Source organism: Apium graveolens, chromosome 3, assembly GCF_009905375.1.
Source record: "Apium graveolens cultivar Ventura chromosome 3, ASM990537v1, whole genome shotgun sequence".
In the NCBI taxonomy this organism is placed as follows: domain Eukaryota; kingdom Viridiplantae; phylum Streptophyta; class Magnoliopsida; order Apiales; family Apiaceae; genus Apium; species Apium graveolens.
The window spans coordinates 75,544,403-75,562,526 of NC_133649.1; the positions used below are offsets into that span (position 1 = coordinate 75,544,403).

The following is an 18,124-nucleotide window of genomic DNA, read 5'->3' on the forward strand; positions in this document are numbered from 1 at the left end:
AGATAGGAAGAGGAGGATGACTTAATCTCGTCTTCTTCCTGTTCTTCTTCATCCTCAGCTTTGTCAGGCTTCTTAGCTAGGACTAAAGCTGTTGATGTTAGGATTAGAAGCTTAGGGAAAATCTTGTATTGATGTAATTTCTATTTCATATATGTATTGACTTGATATATTAATGAAAACTGTCTTTACTTCAAGATTTTGTCTCTGAGTTATTTTATCTTGTTTTGATAAATCCTGATTGATATTCTGATGACCATTTAAATTTTGTTTTTATTTAAGTTCTGATTCTCTGTCAGCACTTATTCATAGAAATTATCTCGGTCATTTTTTAACATGATTCATTTTCAGAATATTAATGTTGCAGTGAAAAACAATCCAATCAGTGATAACGGGTTAAAATTTGAATTGTTTCCCTTGATAAAAGGAACAGTTTTTTTTCCTTGAAACTCGGCAAATGGGTAAGTCATGATTACTGTTTTCTCGAGCCCAGTAACTATCCGTTATTACTGCATGTCTGACAGGTGTCCAACGGTAACATTTTTTTTGTATAAGTACAGCAGAGAGAAGATTTCTTTAATCTTTTTAATTTCTTCATCTTCTATCTCTCTTCTTACTTTTACTCTCTTTCACTTTACAATTTCCGTTGTTTTCATACAGATATTATCTCAAACACCTAACAGGCATACTTGAATTTCAATATTTTTTTTCACATGGCACCAAAGGATTTAATCATTGATGGAGCAAAGTTCGTTCCAAACAACTATGCTGCAATTCTTGATCATGCTGAAGCTCCATCTGAATTGCATTTTGTGCAAGATCTTCTTGCACATAGTGAGGTTGGGTACGCCTTAACTCAGCCTGAATTCTTTTCAAGTCAACAAGTTCTGAGGTTCTGGAGGACTGGCGTTTTTGATGATGGTGGTAACCGTGGAACTCCCAGTATTATTTTCCAAGTGGGTGATTCATCTTTTGTAGTCACTCCTGGTACAGTACGCAGGGCTTTACATCTTCCAGAGGATTGTACTTTCTCAGTTCCAGAGGACTCAGCCCTTCGGGAGTTAATGACTGAATTGGGATATGAAAAGAGTCTGACGAAACTTGGACAATTGAAACGGGCTAATATCAGAAGAGAATGGAGTTTCTTCTTCGATTGCATCACCAAGGCCTTTGGCAACAAGTGTTCAAATTTTGATGCCATCCCAATTCTAAGTCAGCACATCGGGTATGCTATTATCCATCAAATTCATTTTGATTTTGCAACTGGAATAATTGGTTTTATTGGGGATAGGATGACAGAGGATCGAGATGTTGTTTATTTTGCTAGATTCTGTCAACTTATTTATACGTATTGTACTGCTGAACCCCAGTTAGTCAGCACTCAAACCCCACCTTTTAAGGTTGCAAAAAGGTACTTTAACGACCTGATAAATGCTGACACAAAGAAATCAATGGTGAGACAATTACAGATTCCTCAGTCTGTGAAACAGATTCTGGTAAATGCTGATCCAGCTACTTACAAATCTGTTTACTCAAATGTTCAACCAACTCACCATAACCAAAATCCATCAACCTCAGTCCCTACCTCTCATTCTACTCAACCTACCCTCAGAACTTATCTCAAATCCTATCTCTCCACTTCACAGAATGCTCAACCTTCTTCTTCAGCACCTACTGTGAAGCCTACATCCTCTAAGCCAAAGAGAACAAAGACTGTTCCTCAAACATCTCAGAAGAAGCGGAGGATTACTTTGAGAGATGAATCAGATTCTGAAGATCAGATTCCATCTTCAGAACCTATGATAGATGAAGCTGAGAAGGCAACTTCTCAGAAGTATTCTGCAATTGGGGGTTCTAGGCTTCTCAAGAGGCTTAGACGTATGACGGTTCCTGCAACTCCCAAGGAATCCACATCAACAAGGAAGTACAGGAAACAGAGGGCACAGAGGCCAGTTTCAGATGATGAGGAGGAAGCAGCTAAGGAAGGGGATCAGGAATCTCTGATCTCGCAAGACAAGGAATTTGCTCCAGTCACTTCTTCTCCGTCAACTCAATCTCAGGAACCTGTATCTGACAAGGCTAATTCACCTTCTATATCTCTTGTTAATCCAGGCACAAGTGCTGAAATTGATATTCAGAACTTGGTTGTGCCTGAAATACTTTTGTTAGAAGCTCCAACAACAAATAATCCTTTCACAACACCTGTTACTGATGCTGTTCAAACTCCTGAGTTATCACTATCATCTTCTCTGCATCAAGATGATGATCAGATTTTAGGTGAGCATCAGGATATGGCTGTTGATCAGAACTTAGTATCCGATCAGCAATTAGAGGATGTTGAAGCCTCCATTGCTACTCACACAGTTGTCTTATCAGAAGATACTGATTCTTTAAGTTCTGATGCTGCAAATGTTGGAGATACTGGTGAAGCTGCTACAACTGTAGATGCTGATGCAGCAGGTCCTTCAGGACATACTCCTCCATTGACTCTTCCTAAGTCTGAACTGCTAAAGGAGTTTGTTATTAGGGATGCACCAGTACCTTGGAGTGAAACTCCTGCAGGTCAGGAGTGGACTAAGGAATGGAACTCAGTTTCATGTGTTCCAAATGCTTTACATCTTGCTGAGCACTTGACTAAAGCTGATGAAATGCTAAATTCTGATGATTTTAAAACCCAGCTTAGAGTCACTGCATTGAGTACTAAACATCTACAAGGTCTTCATTCCAATACTCATGCAGAGCTACACAAGATTCAGGAGAACTTTATTAAACAGGAACAAGTTTGGAAACTTGATAAGAAAAAGTTCTTCCAACCTACCATTGACAGGGTTGCTTATATTGAGAAAACTCAAGAGAAGCAACAAGCTCAGATTGATCAAATTCTGACAAATCAAGCTTCTCAGCAATCGCAACTTACTGAAATCCAGACCTCAGTGGAACTACTTATCTCTCTTTTATTACCTGCTGATGCCAAAAAGGGGGAGAAGGTAATTAAGTCCAAATGCAAAACCAACAAGTCACTGCAAGGAAAGGATGATGGAAAAGATGACCAAGGAAACTCTGGAATGGGTAGTGGTCATAGTCAAGGTAGAAGGTTTACATCAAGACAAGCTAGTTACAGAGCAAGTTCTGATACTGGGAAAAGAATAAGTTCTGCTGCTGGTAAAAGGATAAGTTCTGATGAACTTCTAGATCTTGATGAGGAAATGTCAAGACAGTTATTTCTTCAAGAAAATCCAGGGATGGACTTGGAAAGTTTAAAGGAAGAAGAAGCCAGACTTAAATCAGAGAAAGTCACATCTAAATCTGAAGCTTCTGGTAAAAAGTTACTTCCAAAACCTAAAGGCATTGTGATCAAAGAAAGGATACATACTGAAGAAACTTTGGCTAGATCACAACCACAGATAGATCCAAGATCCAAGGGTAAAGAAAAGGTTGGTGAACCTATCAAGCCTTATGTACCTCCTGAGGAAGAAGAAATTACTGATGGAAAAGATAATCTTGCTCTGATTTCAAGAAAAGTTCTTAAAACAACCTCTGACATGGCTCAAGTTGTTCAGAGTCAAGAAATTGTAAGTTCTGATATTCAGAAGAAGCAAGTAACCTCTGACAGTGCTCAAGTTAACTTGATATCAGAAAATAAATCTAAAACACTCCTACCAGGATTCACTAAAGCAAAACAGACTCAATCTTTGAAGACTACTTCAAGTGGTTTTGAAGCAAGAGTAGTTACTGGAAAGGAAGCTAGAGATAAAACTGGATTGGGAAGTGCTGATGAAAGAAGAGTACACAACACTACTGATGATCCAACTTCCTTGAGTGAACCAGGTATTGGAGCAACTCCTGAAAGATTGAATCAACTAGAATCTGTACAGATGGTTTACCATACCTTCTTGAAAGAATACATCATGTTGTATTTCATGACAGATGGTAGGGTTTATCATATAAGACAAAATGCCATTCCGTTGAAGTATTTTGAAGAATTGGAGCATGTATTGTTCTTACTTCAAGTGGATGACAGAATAACAGAGACTGCTGCAAACTACTTAAAGGAACAGATTCAGAGACAGAAAAGACTTTATTCTGTTAAGTCTGACAGCAGATATGTTCCAAAGTACAGAAATCACAATGGTGATATTGTTGATATGAAGCCTAATACTGCACAGATCAGAACATATCTTGGTATTAAGGGGCTTGAATTCAATCTAGAGTCTAATAAAGCTTATGTCATAAGACTAGATCGGGAGTTGAGAAAAGCAAAGATTAATGATCTCAGAGCTGCAATATTTCAAACTGGTGAAGATACTGCAGAGCTTAAAGATGTCAAACGGAGAATGATTGATGAACTCAGATATGCTGAGAAATGTTTGTTGAAGAATTATCTCAGAACAACTCCTGACATCAGAGAGATCAGAAAATGATGAAGCCAAGTTGAAGATCTACAACTGCTTAAATTCTGATATTTATACAGATTGAAGTTGTTATCAGAAGTTGAATTGGTAAAAACTTTAAGGACTGTAAGTTGTAGTTATCTTGTCTATTTCTCATGCATTTGTACTTAATGTTTTTGACATCATCAAATATCTGTTAAACTTGTATATTTTGTTAATTTACAAGTTGGGGGAGATTGTTAGATATATTTGATAATGTCATGGCTAATATGTTTTATGTTTAGATTTCAGATCTTATTTGAACAGAACAAATCAGTACTTAACTGATCAGTACTTATACTGGAAGTCAGAACTTAAGGGATATCAGTACTTATGTTATCAGGAGATAGATATCAGAACTTAAGTGCTGAAGGACGATCAGATAAGGACAGTAGCTGATTAAAGTTAAGAAGATCAAGATAAACATAAGAAGAGATATGCATGAAGAAGGAATTCCGTGAAGAATGGAATACTTGGAATAGAAGATATCTGATTGATATATTTTAGGAAGCAGAATTATATTCTATATCAATTAGCGAATATCTTGTAACTGTGTAGTATATAAACACAGGAATAGAGTTTACACTATAGGTGTTATCATTATCGAGAATATTATTTAGTATAACTCTAGCAGCTCTCGTGATATTTTGTTCATCACTGAGAGATAACAGTTCCAGATTGTAACAGAGTTTATTGTTTAAATAAAGTTTGTTTTCTGTTACATAAGATCTTGAAGTTTGATTTGATTGTGATAAACACTGTATTCACCCCCTCTACAGTGAAAGTGTGACCTAACATATATTTTATTCGAGATTCTCTAATTCATTTGTTAAAAATTTAGTAACATAAATATACTTAAATGTTTTTGAAAACTTAACACGAATGATGTCTCCCGATATTTATTACATTTTAATTTATAACTATATATAAATAAATGGCAAGACCCATCTCTTTATAAGAAAGTATTTTTTATATCAGTATTTGGGAAAGGTCACAAAAACTGGGAACCATTTTGGTGATCATGACATTTCTCTTAATTTTTGAATCTATTATCTATATTAATTCCTTTCAAATTAAAAATAATATTAATTTATTGTAAATATGTAGAAAGAGAATTGAAGCTGAAGTGAAGAATGAAGTGGGATGTGTTGTGTGTGTATAAATAGGAAACACAGAGTGATGAAAGAGGCAACTCCTAAAAATAGAAAGACAAGAAGGAGAAGAAAACTCTGCTCCATTCAACACCAAACTTTGAAACGCAAACACAACTATTTATCTGGATTCTTCCGATTTAACACCCCCCCTTCTCTCCCCCCTTTCTACATACATATATAAACACCCATACTTACATCTTTCTCGTTTCATGGTTGTTGCTTAAGATCACCACCACAAAATAGCCTTCATTAATTATTTTAATTAATCATTTTCGGTGATCAAAGCCTCATCATCAAACGAAAAACAATTATATTATCACCACCTCCACCCTCTCCATTTCACATTGTTCAATTAATTAATTAAATTTATTCATATCTAATTAATCTTAATTAATTAATTTTTTTTTTTATTCTTTCCTGGATGGAGTCCGGTAACGATTTACACGCGGTCATGTTAACGTCCGGCGCCAGTGGACGAGTGAACGCGCTTTTATCAGCGCGTGCCTGGAGTTATTTGTTGACGTTAGTTAACGCCGTTTTGTTGATATTTTTGTTTCCGTTTACCGGAGGGAGGCGGTCGGTGGTGACGCCGCCGGTATCGCCGGAGAAAAATGGAAAGGAGGAGAGAAGTGGTAAAGGATTGGCGGCGGTTAGAGTTCCGACGACGATAGTGCCATGGAAGAGTGCTTCAATGGAGGTGGCTGCTAGACGTGCCATTGCGATACGGAGAGTAACGCAAGAGAGTAACGTTGATGGACTCACCTTGCGTGATTATGCTATGTTTGTCACCTCCAGAGGTGATACTTTGTTTACCCAAATGTGGACGCCGGTTTCTAATAAACTCAGGTACATTTCGATTTCCAATATTTTTAGGCTTCTATCGTCGTGATGTCGTAAGTTTAATTTTTATCGTGATTTCTTAATTGTATTAGATTCGAGATTATTAGGTTTTTTAAGGGCAAAAAATTACTTTACCCCTTGCTCCCGAGTTTTAATTAGGAAGGAAAACATGTGTTGGGTGAGTAAACTAGTTTCACTTGCATTTATATTTGTGTTCCCGAATTTTTAAAAGAAGCGAAAACAAATGATGATGAATGTAGATTTAACAAACTTTCATTTCAATACTTTCACTCCAAAAGTTACCTCCTTACCACTTACTTCCTTCCCTTTAAAAAACTCTGGAGCGAGGCCTTAACGAGTTTATTACTTCAATGGGAGTAGAAATTTACCGTCTCGATTATGTTAGAACCGGGAAATAATTATTTTATCGATTTTTACTTAATTGAGGTTCACCTGTATTTCTGTTAAGAATTTTGATAAATTGATGCATATATGATTATATGTAATATATCAATAAAAGATAAATGCGTGTGCGCCTGTGAGGTGTTTATTTAGTGTTTTAGTGTATATATATGAACAGTGCACTAACAAAAGAACCTAAGTTTGTTTCGTGAACAACACCAGTTATATCTTAATTAGATTTTAACAAGTTTGTTGAGGTAAATTGCAGAGTGCTCTCTTTAACACATTATTAGTTTGATTATTTGTTGCTGATAGGTGTGATTGTTCATAATTTGGCATAGATATCCGTGAATAAAATATTCGTGGATAGATTATTCTGAAAGCAAATTGGTATTTCGTTTAAATTTTGTCATTATGATATCTTTGCATTTTAATATTCCTCCCCTGAATTATTCTTTCGTGGCTGTAGTATTATGATGTTGCATATTATCTAATATTTTGTAATTGAATAGGCACTTTAACATTCAATTTAGTATGGATATTTAAGGGTATTTTTTGTGTATATTCCTTTGAATCCTCTTGGTGTTATCACCTCGTAATATTTGTAGATAAGTCTTTAATGTGTTTATTAGTGTCCCAAACTCGTCTTAAATTACTGTCTCATTGGGCATTTCATATAATATAGGAATATACCTTGGAGTTCATCTTAATTCAGTTGCCTGGTGATACATACTATGTGTTTTTACATGGAATTAATAGCAACTTCATCGATTCACTTCTTTGAAGATTAGAGCCGCCTTCTGTCGTTTTCATTATAGTGACTACTCTGTGGTTTACTCTACAATATGCTTTCATGCCACTGGTGTTTGAGGGAATTTGGATTGATTTAAGTTTTTAAATGATTATATTATTGCAGTACTGCTGCAATCATATCCTCAGTCCTCATAAGAGATCAGGTGGCACACAAATCTATGTAGTGGTATGCGGAGAAAAAAAATCTCATCTTTTTGTTAAGATATTGAAAATGATATGTATAAGGTCTTTTTCTTGCCTACTTATGTATACTTCTAATACCAATATCAAGCTCTTACTAATGATATCTCCTGATACAGTTTATTTGTAGACCATAAACCCGAGTTTTCTCTAAATCTCAATAGGGAAAAGGAAAATAAGACAGAAGGTGTTAATCTTTTGTGGAGCAAAGTGGTTAATTTTGTTGGTTCTAATAATTAATGAAGATAAAAGCTAAGCTGCTGTAAAATAATAATTTTTTTTTATACGAGATCAACATATTCAAAGAGAGTGAAATGATTAGTTGTTAGGAAGATAAGTTTCTGTCTCTGCTTAATATGGTTTTATATAACACTTCTTTGGTGTAGAAGTATAAGACCGCAATATTATATCAATCCAAATTAAGGCCAAGCTAAAAGGTAGTTTATGAATAAGCATGGTGTGTTATATCTATGCAACTACAGTTCACAACTTTAAAAGCAGCATTCATACTGTTTTACACAAATCAGACAAAGACTGCGACTTAAAATTCAGTTTGAACTTCAAAGTTGCTAGCCTTGATTCAGGAGTCCAAACTAATATATATTCACAGAAGACAGAACCACCTTCTATTGCTTCCAAAGTAGAACCTGTATCATGCGAAGCAATGTTGTTGAAGTGATATCTCAATCTCTTATAATTGTCTGGGATCTATAGAGGGAAGTTCAGAGAGAATTTAGTGAGGACCGGATTCTTAATTGGTTGAAATTATTTAATTCAAGCATCAAGATACATGTATTTTTACTATAAATACCATGGGCAGTCAAACTAACCATGATTAGTAAATTTTAAACAAAGGAGGGCTGTATATATAATCATGTAGTGTTTTTAGGGAGTATGAAAGAGAGAATGTACGAATATAATTTGACCATACCACATCTTTTAATAGTTCTTAGCAGGAAACAAATTGCTTTATATAGTTCAGATTATTTGCTGGTGCATCTTTAGTGACTCGTGTTATTAGAAAAAAACTGGACATAGCTCTATATTGCATATTTGGAAACTTTACTACAGAAAAAGAAGTTTACTTTATGAACATTTTTTATCAAAAAAATGTAATGAGGATGTTTCTATATTGCTTTCTAAGAACCTTCGCGGATCATCTCCTTCACATCAGATAAGCTCATCACATTTTATTCTTTCTTGTGCAGGGGATTAGTTGTTCTTTTACACGGTCTCAATGAGCACAGGTCTGTGATATGTTCTCTCTATTATATCTGGCATGTTGAGATGTTTAACTGTATCCTATTGCTGAAGGCATATGTTCTTTCCTGCAGTGGAAGATATAGTGATTTTGCAAAGCAACTGAATGTAAATGGATATAAAGTTTATGGAATGGATTGGATTGGTAAGTTAAAGCACTTCAACCAAATGATATCAAATGCATGTCAAAATGTTTATTGAGATGCATGTGAAGTGTAAACAATATGTATATTTATTTATTATATATTTGAAAAAAGTATTTCTCTACTTAAATGCCACTTTCACTTATATTCTTCTAATAATAAGACTTGGGGAGAAATGTACTGGATACAGGTTAATATAATTTCTGCATTGATTTCTATCTTGTTCTTTTGTCCCACTAGTAGGTGGTTTTTTGCAATTTTGGATAGGAAAGTTTAGACAGTCGCATACACTACGAAGCTCTAAGAACAGTAACAAATATCAATTGTCTATTATAATGACCATATGACATAAATACAAGATCCCTAAATTTCAAGGTGCAATATACCTTGGATTTAGATGCTCCAAGTCTCTGAGTAGAGGATATCCTACCTTTTTCGTTTTGTTTCCCAGATAATCCAATCTACGTAGCAGAGGTAATAATGATTAAAATTAACATTTCAGGTTACATTCTTATGCTCTTTAAAATCCATCTGACGCTTCCTGAAAGGTAATATAGGAGAGATTGTTTCTATAATAGCATGAGCACCTCTTCTAAATTAATATCTAATGGAGGATAAGAAAGAGAGAAAAATCCAAAACTGAACTGTTAGGATAGCTGAGTATAGTAAAGTGTAGTAATATGTGTTGTCTGCAGATAGTATATATGATAGTATAGCAGTATAGGTGCTGTGATGTGCAAGCATTATGCCATGGGTAGTATATGTCATTAAGGGTAATTTTGTCTTTTCTGTTATGTGTTGTACTGGTCTATATAAGCCAGAGAACTGTTCTATTTGCATCATGTTGAATATATGAAAATGGCTTTGGCCACAATCTCTTTCTCTCTCTATAACTGAATCTTCTCTCTCTCTCTAGGGTTTCTTCTTCCCTATTATGATCTCTCTCTTCTTATCTGTTTCTATCTCTCTAATCTCACTCTATCTACCTCTATTTCTCTTCTCTATCCGTTAATTGTTGTTTATATAAATAGAAAATACCAAAAATAGACACAAATCAGGTCTGGAACTAATCAGTTCCTGACATGAACCCATCATATTTAAGATGTTAATGTAGAATTATTATATAGGCTACTAATCTTCCTCGTTCCACTTTACATTTGATGAAAATAAGCAGTCATTTTGCACTTTTAGATAATTTGTTAGAACTGAGCATTTTTATTCTGTATGTGGATGGACCTGTAATTTCTCCTACTTCTGATCTATTAAAATAGAAGACAATCTGTTAATGAGATTTGTGTCTTTAAAGCAAGTTATTTTTTAATATTTGTTCCTTCTTTTGGGGGTTCTGTCGTTTGTTGTTCCATTTGCTCTACTACATAAGCTTAGATAGACCATACAGACAGGGGTCAACTAGTGTAGACTTTTAGATCCCTCTGAAATTCGAAAATAGAGTACTAAATTTATATCTAGGCTTGTTTACAATTCACAATACAGGTTGATCGACTTTTAAATATTCCTAAACTTACTTTTTCTTATAAATTTATAATTTTTATCCATGTTTATTAGTTTTACCTTTTATTTTCTTCCTACTAAGTTTAAATTCCATGTCGGTCCCGTGCATAAAGATTTCTGCATTTGCATATGGAGAGATTTATATGGACCTCATGAAAATCTGTATAATTGAAGAACAAACAGTTAAAGCTGTGATTCAGTTGATGAGCTGACTCTAAATGTTCTTTTAGCTGGAGGCAGTTTCTCTTCTATTTATCATTAGCTGTAGCAGTAGGAGTAGCAGTACTTAATAAATGCTGTGTTGTTTGATAGTTGATTTAAATCTTTGTATTTTGAAATACATTGTCTCTTGATACATAATAATTTGAGTTGAAAATAATGACATTTTTGTAGCAGGGCCATATATTATTTCCCTGTTCTTAGTATGACTGTATAGTTAAATGCATTGTGACACATTACAGATAAAATTTGGGTTGAACAAGTTAACCAAAAATTCCTGTCCATGTTCATTCACTCTCCTTGTTATTTCATGGTAACCTTCTCATCGTCTAATCGTCAAAGTTGCTTTACCTATTTGCATTCATCTCTCCTTTCTTTACGTCTACACAACTTCTTTTGCGGTTTGATAGTTAATAGTTTGACTTCACGATGATATACATTGTCATTTAACACAGAAGAAATTTGAGGTAACTCAAATGACCAAGTCTTGTCCTTGTTCATGCAATCCCCTCGATATTTCATAAAACCTTCTCATTGTCTAATCCTTAAAATCTCATTTACGTTTTTGCATTCCCTTCTCCTCCCCTTACGTCAATACAACTTCTTTAGTTGAATTGCACATTTCTAGTCTGATTCTTCAAAGACAGTAATCGCTATTTTAAATACTGATTTATAGTCTACAGATCATTATTTTTAAATTTTGCATGCATATATGTTGCGGGATTTAAAATGATCTAATTGGGCTTGTTAGTCGTTAGCGCCTAAAGGTAACATGTGAAGCTTCTGCTGATTCGTAAACTTACCGTTTTTGAATCTGCCCTTGCACATATAAGAATCTCAGATGAGGATTTTGACATAAAATTTTACTGCAGTTTTTTTTTATTTACAAGTGAGGGGATCAATTGCAGAACTATTTTATTTCTTACTTTACCTAAAGAGATTTTAGTCATTTGTGGCCGTTGTTGTACTCACGAGTTAAGACTGAAAGCAGTAGGATATAGGTTGGACAAACCTTATCGTGTTTGTAAGCATTAAGATTTTTGAAATGGAACGAGGTTATAACAGCTTAGAACGCGAAATTTCTGCAGTTAAAGAAATTTTAAAAAGACCACGAGAGTTCCTTTTGTTAGGTAAGTGTTCGTCGTATTTTGAAATTTTCTGTTGCATTAACTTAGATAATTAGAGAAACTTCATTTTAGTATAAGCATTAAGGCTTTTTAAAATGCACCAGATTATAATGGCTTAGAATGCGATATTTTTGCATTCAAGAAATTGTAATTATAAAACTAGAGTTTCTTTTGTAAAGTAAAGTTTCTTCTATATTCTGTTACATTTACTTGGATATATTATAATTGTTAGAGAAGCTTCATTAATAACTTTGTCGCTTATGTTTGTGTGGGTCAGTGGGTATGCTGGAATTTCTGAAGGTAATATTATAAGCCTTTCGATTTTTCCATCATTCTTTGCTATCTTTAACTAATAATTGAATGTGCATTTTCAATTAATTTGGTCTATCCTTCTCTTTCTTAGCTCTCTGATTTTATCCTCTTATAGTATCTTGAATTTTCCCCAAACTTGTGTGTCATGTCCTCTAATATCTTTGTAATGTAACCTTCAGACAATTTCAGCCCTAATAATTCTCTGTATACGTCACTACTATGTGTTCCTTGTTTTATTACCTCCCCTCAAAATTATTTAAATAATTAACATGGAGCCAATTATGTCGGTCTAGCAGTACAGATTACAACAATTCTTTCTATAAATCCTGTAATTTATAGTTCTGGTAGCTCTGAAATCCATTTCATTTTTATGATACTAGTTTTGTAATTCTTGGTTACCTTGTTTTAAAACTTCATTCAGGGCATGGTGGGAGTGATGGACTGCATGCATATGTTCACTCCTTGGATTATGCAGTTATGGATCTGGTAAGCTTGTTATTTATCCAATGTAAAAACGATAAGCATAGCTAATCAGCCCCTTGCGGATTTTTCAACTTGTCTTCGAATTTTGTAGAAATTATTTATTGGGAAGGTGTTAGCCGAAAATCCAGGGCTCCCTTGTTTTTGCTTTGGGCACTCAACTGGTGCGGCTATAATCCTCAAGGTTGGGCTTGTTGGAGGTTTTTTTACAAGTAGTTAATAAAGATTATTGATATTGGCACTCAACTTAGCAAAATCAAATAAAATTTTGATGACTAATGCCTGTCCATTTATGCAGACTGTACTTGATCCTAGGATTAAGACACGTGTAGCTGGTGTTGTCCTGACATCACCTGCTGTAGGTGTTGAACCTTCACATCCTATACTTAAGGTGATAACTTTATTTACATTCCGGTGCTCGACTCGAGTTCAGGACAAAAGAAAGACCCACTGTTGTTTTATATAGCGTATGATTTTAAGATTTTCATATTCAATCATTTTTCATTCAAAATTGCAGGTTCTGGCACCAATTTGTTCTGTATTGTTACCCACATACCAATTCAGTGCTGCAAATAAGCAGGGTACTGTTGTTTCTCGTGATCCGGAGGCACTACGGACCAAGTATTCTGATCTATTAGTCTACACAGGGTCAATCAGGGTTAGAACTGGTTATGAGATCCTCCGGATTGCAGATTACTTGCAGGAGAATCTCGAAAAATTGACAGTACCATTTTCAGTTCTCCATGGCTCCGCGGATGCAATAACTGAGCCAGCAGTTTCCATGAAATTATACAGAGAAGCTTCCTCGGTTGACAAAAGTATCAAACTATTTCCTGGACTCTTACACGATTTACTCTTTGAACCCGAACGAGAAGAAATTATGCAAGGCATCATTGAATGGTTGAATGATAGGGTGCACGGTTAGGCATTGCAAGCAATATATTTAGGTTGTTTAGCCGAAGACCGCTCGGATAAATGTTAGCGGGGTATTCATCAAGTGGCAGGAAGCCTTATGATGAAAGTGGGCAAACGAAGGGAGCCTTGCTTAATAATTCATGACTGTATTTATGTATAGAGATATTTTTAGATTCTTAATCGGGTTCTAATTGAGTTGTAAAACATGAATGATTGATAAAGTGTAATGATTCCCTCTTGGACTGATGGGGAAGGTTTAGTGTTCTAGTAAAGCAATCTGTCAATCTTGCTAATTGGCATATGATACTAGATTACCGGTTTTAAACACCGAGGCTCTTTCACTCTTCTGAAGCGCTTGTTGCATTTCAAATATCCTTCTCATCCATTTTATCTGAAGCTTTGCTAATTGGCATAATTTACTCCTCTCTCAGAGTGTCCAATTTTAAGATGAATATAAAATATAGTTTTATAATTTTTTTTATTTTTTTGAATAAAAATTTAAAAATTCTATTTTTATTTAAAAAAAAAATAAAAAATATATAAAATTATACTCTCTAGTCATCTTAAAATACGTGTTGGATATAAGGAGTATTATGTTTTCTCTATTACAAAATGCAGGGGAAGAAACAAGTACATGTATAAGTTTGCACAAGTTCGTAAGTTTGGACCTCATTTTTCTAATAGTTTTTGATTTTACCAAAGGCCTCTTCGATCTGCAGTGGATCCTTCTTAAAGGGAAGTACATGTTCTTTAATCTGACATCACCAGAGTCACTCTTCAATCTGCGGAGGAAATACATGCTCTTTAAATTTCACAACTATACGATAATCGTTTTAATTTCCGAGTGAACATGTCGGTAACCCATCAATCACTGACCTGAAATGTACGTATTGAACCCATAACCATAACATCCATATGAATATTAGTATCATCAACCAATTGACCTAGAGGTAACATTTTAATAATATTAATTATTGAGCTTGAGACTTGAGTTCAACCTGTATTTTATTTAATATTTTCTATAATAATTTACAAAATAAAATTATTCCGGACTTGTCTAATTAACTCATTTTCATATATTAACTTTACGCTAGTGTGAATCAATGTAATTATAATTATTTTTAATTTATAAAGAATTTTATTGGAAACATGCATTTCAAAATTATTGTTATCAATCTGATTTAAACCTAAGACGTCTAAATTTAAATTTATGACTTCAACCATTTGAGTTAGAAGATCACTTGATTAAATTATAAAATACATATATCGATAAGTGATTCGCCCTATATTCAATTTAATACTCACTTAAGAAAAAATTGTTGAGCCTTCAATAATTAACGGATTGATATACCATCTTTTTACCCATGCTCGTACGCTGCAGCTCGACATAAATTTAATTAATATCTATACTATATTATAATAGACAAAATATTAAAATGTTGATAGGCGGTCGGTACTTACTGAAATTACTTAATTACCCTTACTTAATTATTCTAGTTCTTATTATTGGATCGATCAATTATAATTTTAATTGATATTGAAGTCAACTTCCTCTGTTACTTTACCAATTTCAATTCTATTTTATATCGAACTCTATATCATTATAATTTATATTAAATTCAACTTCTTTTACCAATTTAAATTTTAACTTATATCCAGTTCTATATCATTCTAATTTGTTACTTCGGCTTAAATTAAATTTAAACAAACTAAATATAATTCTTAAAATTTAGTTGATATATAATGTGACTCGGGTTAAGATAAAATAATAATACTATCAATACTCCTAAAAAAATTATACTAATGAAATTGGATAAACAAAATAATATATTTTATTTATCCAGGATAAAAAAATACATTATATTATTGATTCGGACTAACACAAAACTAAAATAAAAATGCAATTTGACCAACAAAAAAAAACATATATATATAATTATTCAGTCTAAAATAAAATTATCTTATTAATCCGGACTTTACAAAAAAAATTAAACTAAAAATATTTAGTTTGATTTGCTTGGTGTATTGCATCAGATTAAATAAAGTAATGTAAAACACTGTCCGAGATAAATCAAATTAATATTAGACTAAGTATAATTCATATTCTATTCATGTGAAATATAAAATCGAACTTTATTTAAAATATTAATATTTTTTTTAAATACACTTAAAATTATAAATAAAACTATATCATTCAATCAGCAATATTGTCTTTTTCAAATATATTTTAGGGAATTTGCCAAATATACCAACTTTTGGATATTTATTTGGAACTCTACTACCTTACTTAAAATCTTGCAAATTTACTATCTTTTTAAACATACAAACAATTAAATTGCAAAAATACCATCTTCATCTTCCCATTCCTTTTTTTAACTTCTCTCCCTTTATCTCTCACTCTCCTCTCGCTGCCTCTCTCTCCTTCCCTACTCTTTCACTGCCCTACTCTCTCTCTCTCTCTCTCTCCCTCTCTCACCTTTCTCATCCCTTTCCCCACCTTCGCTTTCTGCACCGCCGAAGAAGCCGCTGCCGAGCGCCGCCGCCGCAAACGTCGTCTCCGCATCGAACCCCTCTTCATGCCGCAAATGTCGTCTCTCTCTCGTGTCTCTTGTGATGAAGCTTCAATTGACTATATATATGTCTGTGTGTGCGTGTGTGTGAATTTGAGAATTTTAGGTGGAATATATATGATTTTGTTTGACAATCAACTATGTTGACCTGAGTTTTAGTTGCTTTTTAGGTTGTAATGTTTGGCCCTGCAGGGGTCTTTATTTTTCTCATGTAGTTGTGGTTGTAGCTGCAACTATTGCAACGAGTTGATCTTAATTGCTTGTAATTTTTATTATTTTTAAATTTGAAATTGCTTTGGTTGTATTTGTGGTTGCTGGCCCCGTAGGGGAACTATAACATGTGGATATGGTGGTAGTGGCGACAAGTATGGAGGTGGGTGTCATGAATGTGGTAGTAGTGGTGGCAGCTATGGAGGTGGGTGTTTTAAGTTGCAGGTTGTTTTGGTTGAATTTGTGGTTGCTGACCCTGTAGGGGCACTGCAACCTGTTATGCAACCACTTATGTAAGATTCAATAGTGATTGCTTTTAGTTGAAATATGGTTACAGAAGTTACGAACCGTATTATTAATTTTGATTGCATTCAGTTACATATGGTTGCATCCAATTGTATCTAAATGCAACTACCCCTGCGGGGCCAGTATAAAAAAGTTGTACAACATATCAGGTAACCAATTGTAACTTTTTATGCAAATAAATTTAATTTTCAAAAGATTTTTTCAAAGTTGCATTTCTGGTTGCATATATGGTTGCTACAGTTGCAGATATGGTTGCATATGCAACCACCGTATTTTTGCAAATATTTTTTGGAACATAATATTTTTGCAATTTGTTTTAAAAAGTGACAGTATTTTTGCAAAAATTCTTATAAACTTAGTTATTTATGAAAAAAGCCCGAAAATTTGCCAAATATACCAACTTTTGGATATTTATTTGCAACTATACTACCTTACTTAAAATCTTTCAAATTTACTATCTTTTTAAACATTCAAACAATTAAATTACAAAAATACCATCTTCATCTTCCCATTCCTTTTTTAACTTCTCTCCCTTTATCTCGCACTCTCCTCTCACTGCCTCTCTCTCCTTCCCTACTCTCTCACTGCCCTACTCTCTCTCCCTCTCTCACCTTTCTCATCCCTCTCCGCACCTTCGCTTTCTCCACCGCCGAAGAAGCCGCCGTCGAGTGCCGCCGCCGCAAACGTCGTCTCCGCATCGAACCCCCTCTCCACGCCACAAATGTCGTCTCTCTCTCGTGCCTCTTATGATGAAGCTTCAATTGACTATATATATATGTCTGTGTGTGTGAATTTGAGAATTTTAGGTGGAATATGTATGATTTTGTTTGACAATCAACTATGTTGAGCTGAGTTTTAGTTGCTTTTTAGGTTGTAATGTTTGGCCCCGCATGGGTCTTTATTTTTCTTATGTAGTTGCGGTTGCAGTTGCAACTGTTGCAACGAGTTGATCTCAATTGCTTGTAATTTTTATTATTTTTAAATTTGAAATTGCTTTGGTTGTATTTGTGGTTGTTGGCCCCGTAGGGGAACTGTAACATGAGGATATAAAGGTAGTGGCGACGGGTATGGAGGCGGGTGTCATGAATGTGGTAGTAGTGGTGGCAGCTATGGAGGTGAGTGTTTTAAGTTGCAGGATGCTTTAATTGCATCTGTGGTTGCTGACCTGTAGGGGCACTGCAACCTGTTATGCAACCACTCATGTAAGATTCAATAGTGATTGCTTTTGGTTGAAATATGGTTACAGAAGTTACG

At 34.3% G+C, this 18,124-nt stretch overlaps 1 protein-coding gene across 1 annotated transcript; it reads left to right on the forward strand.

Moving 5' to 3' along the window:
• The first annotated feature begins 5,613 nt into the window (after nt 1–5,613).
• LOC141712458 (uncharacterized) lies at nt 5,614–14,128 on the forward strand. The gene is made up of 7 exons (XM_074515404.1): nt 5,614–6,427; nt 9,025–9,063; nt 9,151–9,221; nt 12,811–12,875; nt 12,964–13,053; nt 13,168–13,260; nt 13,387–14,128. Exons 1-7 carry the CDS (start codon nt 6,003–6,005, stop codon nt 13,792–13,794), a joined length of 1,191 nt encoding a protein of 396 aa, XP_074371505.1. The 5' UTR covers nt 5,614–6,002; the 3' UTR covers nt 13,795–14,128.
• The last annotated feature ends 3,996 nt before the right edge of the window (nt 14,129–18,124 follow it).

What these genes read in the sequence shown, in the direction of transcription:
- LOC141712458 (XM_074515404.1), top strand. Translation starts at nt 6,003, where the DNA reads ATGGAGTCCGGTAACGATTTACACGCGGTCATGTTAACGTCCGGCGCC. An exon ending in CCGGTTTCTAATAAACTCAG is followed by an intron (nt 6,428 to 9,024) that starts GTACATTTCGAT and finishes TTTCTTGTGCAG; the next exon opens with GGGATTAGTTGTTCTTTTAC. An exon ending in GTGCGGCTATAATCCTCAAG is followed by an intron (nt 13,054 to 13,167) that starts GTTGGGCTTGTT and finishes CCATTTATGCAG; the next exon opens with ACTGTACTTGATCCTAGGAT.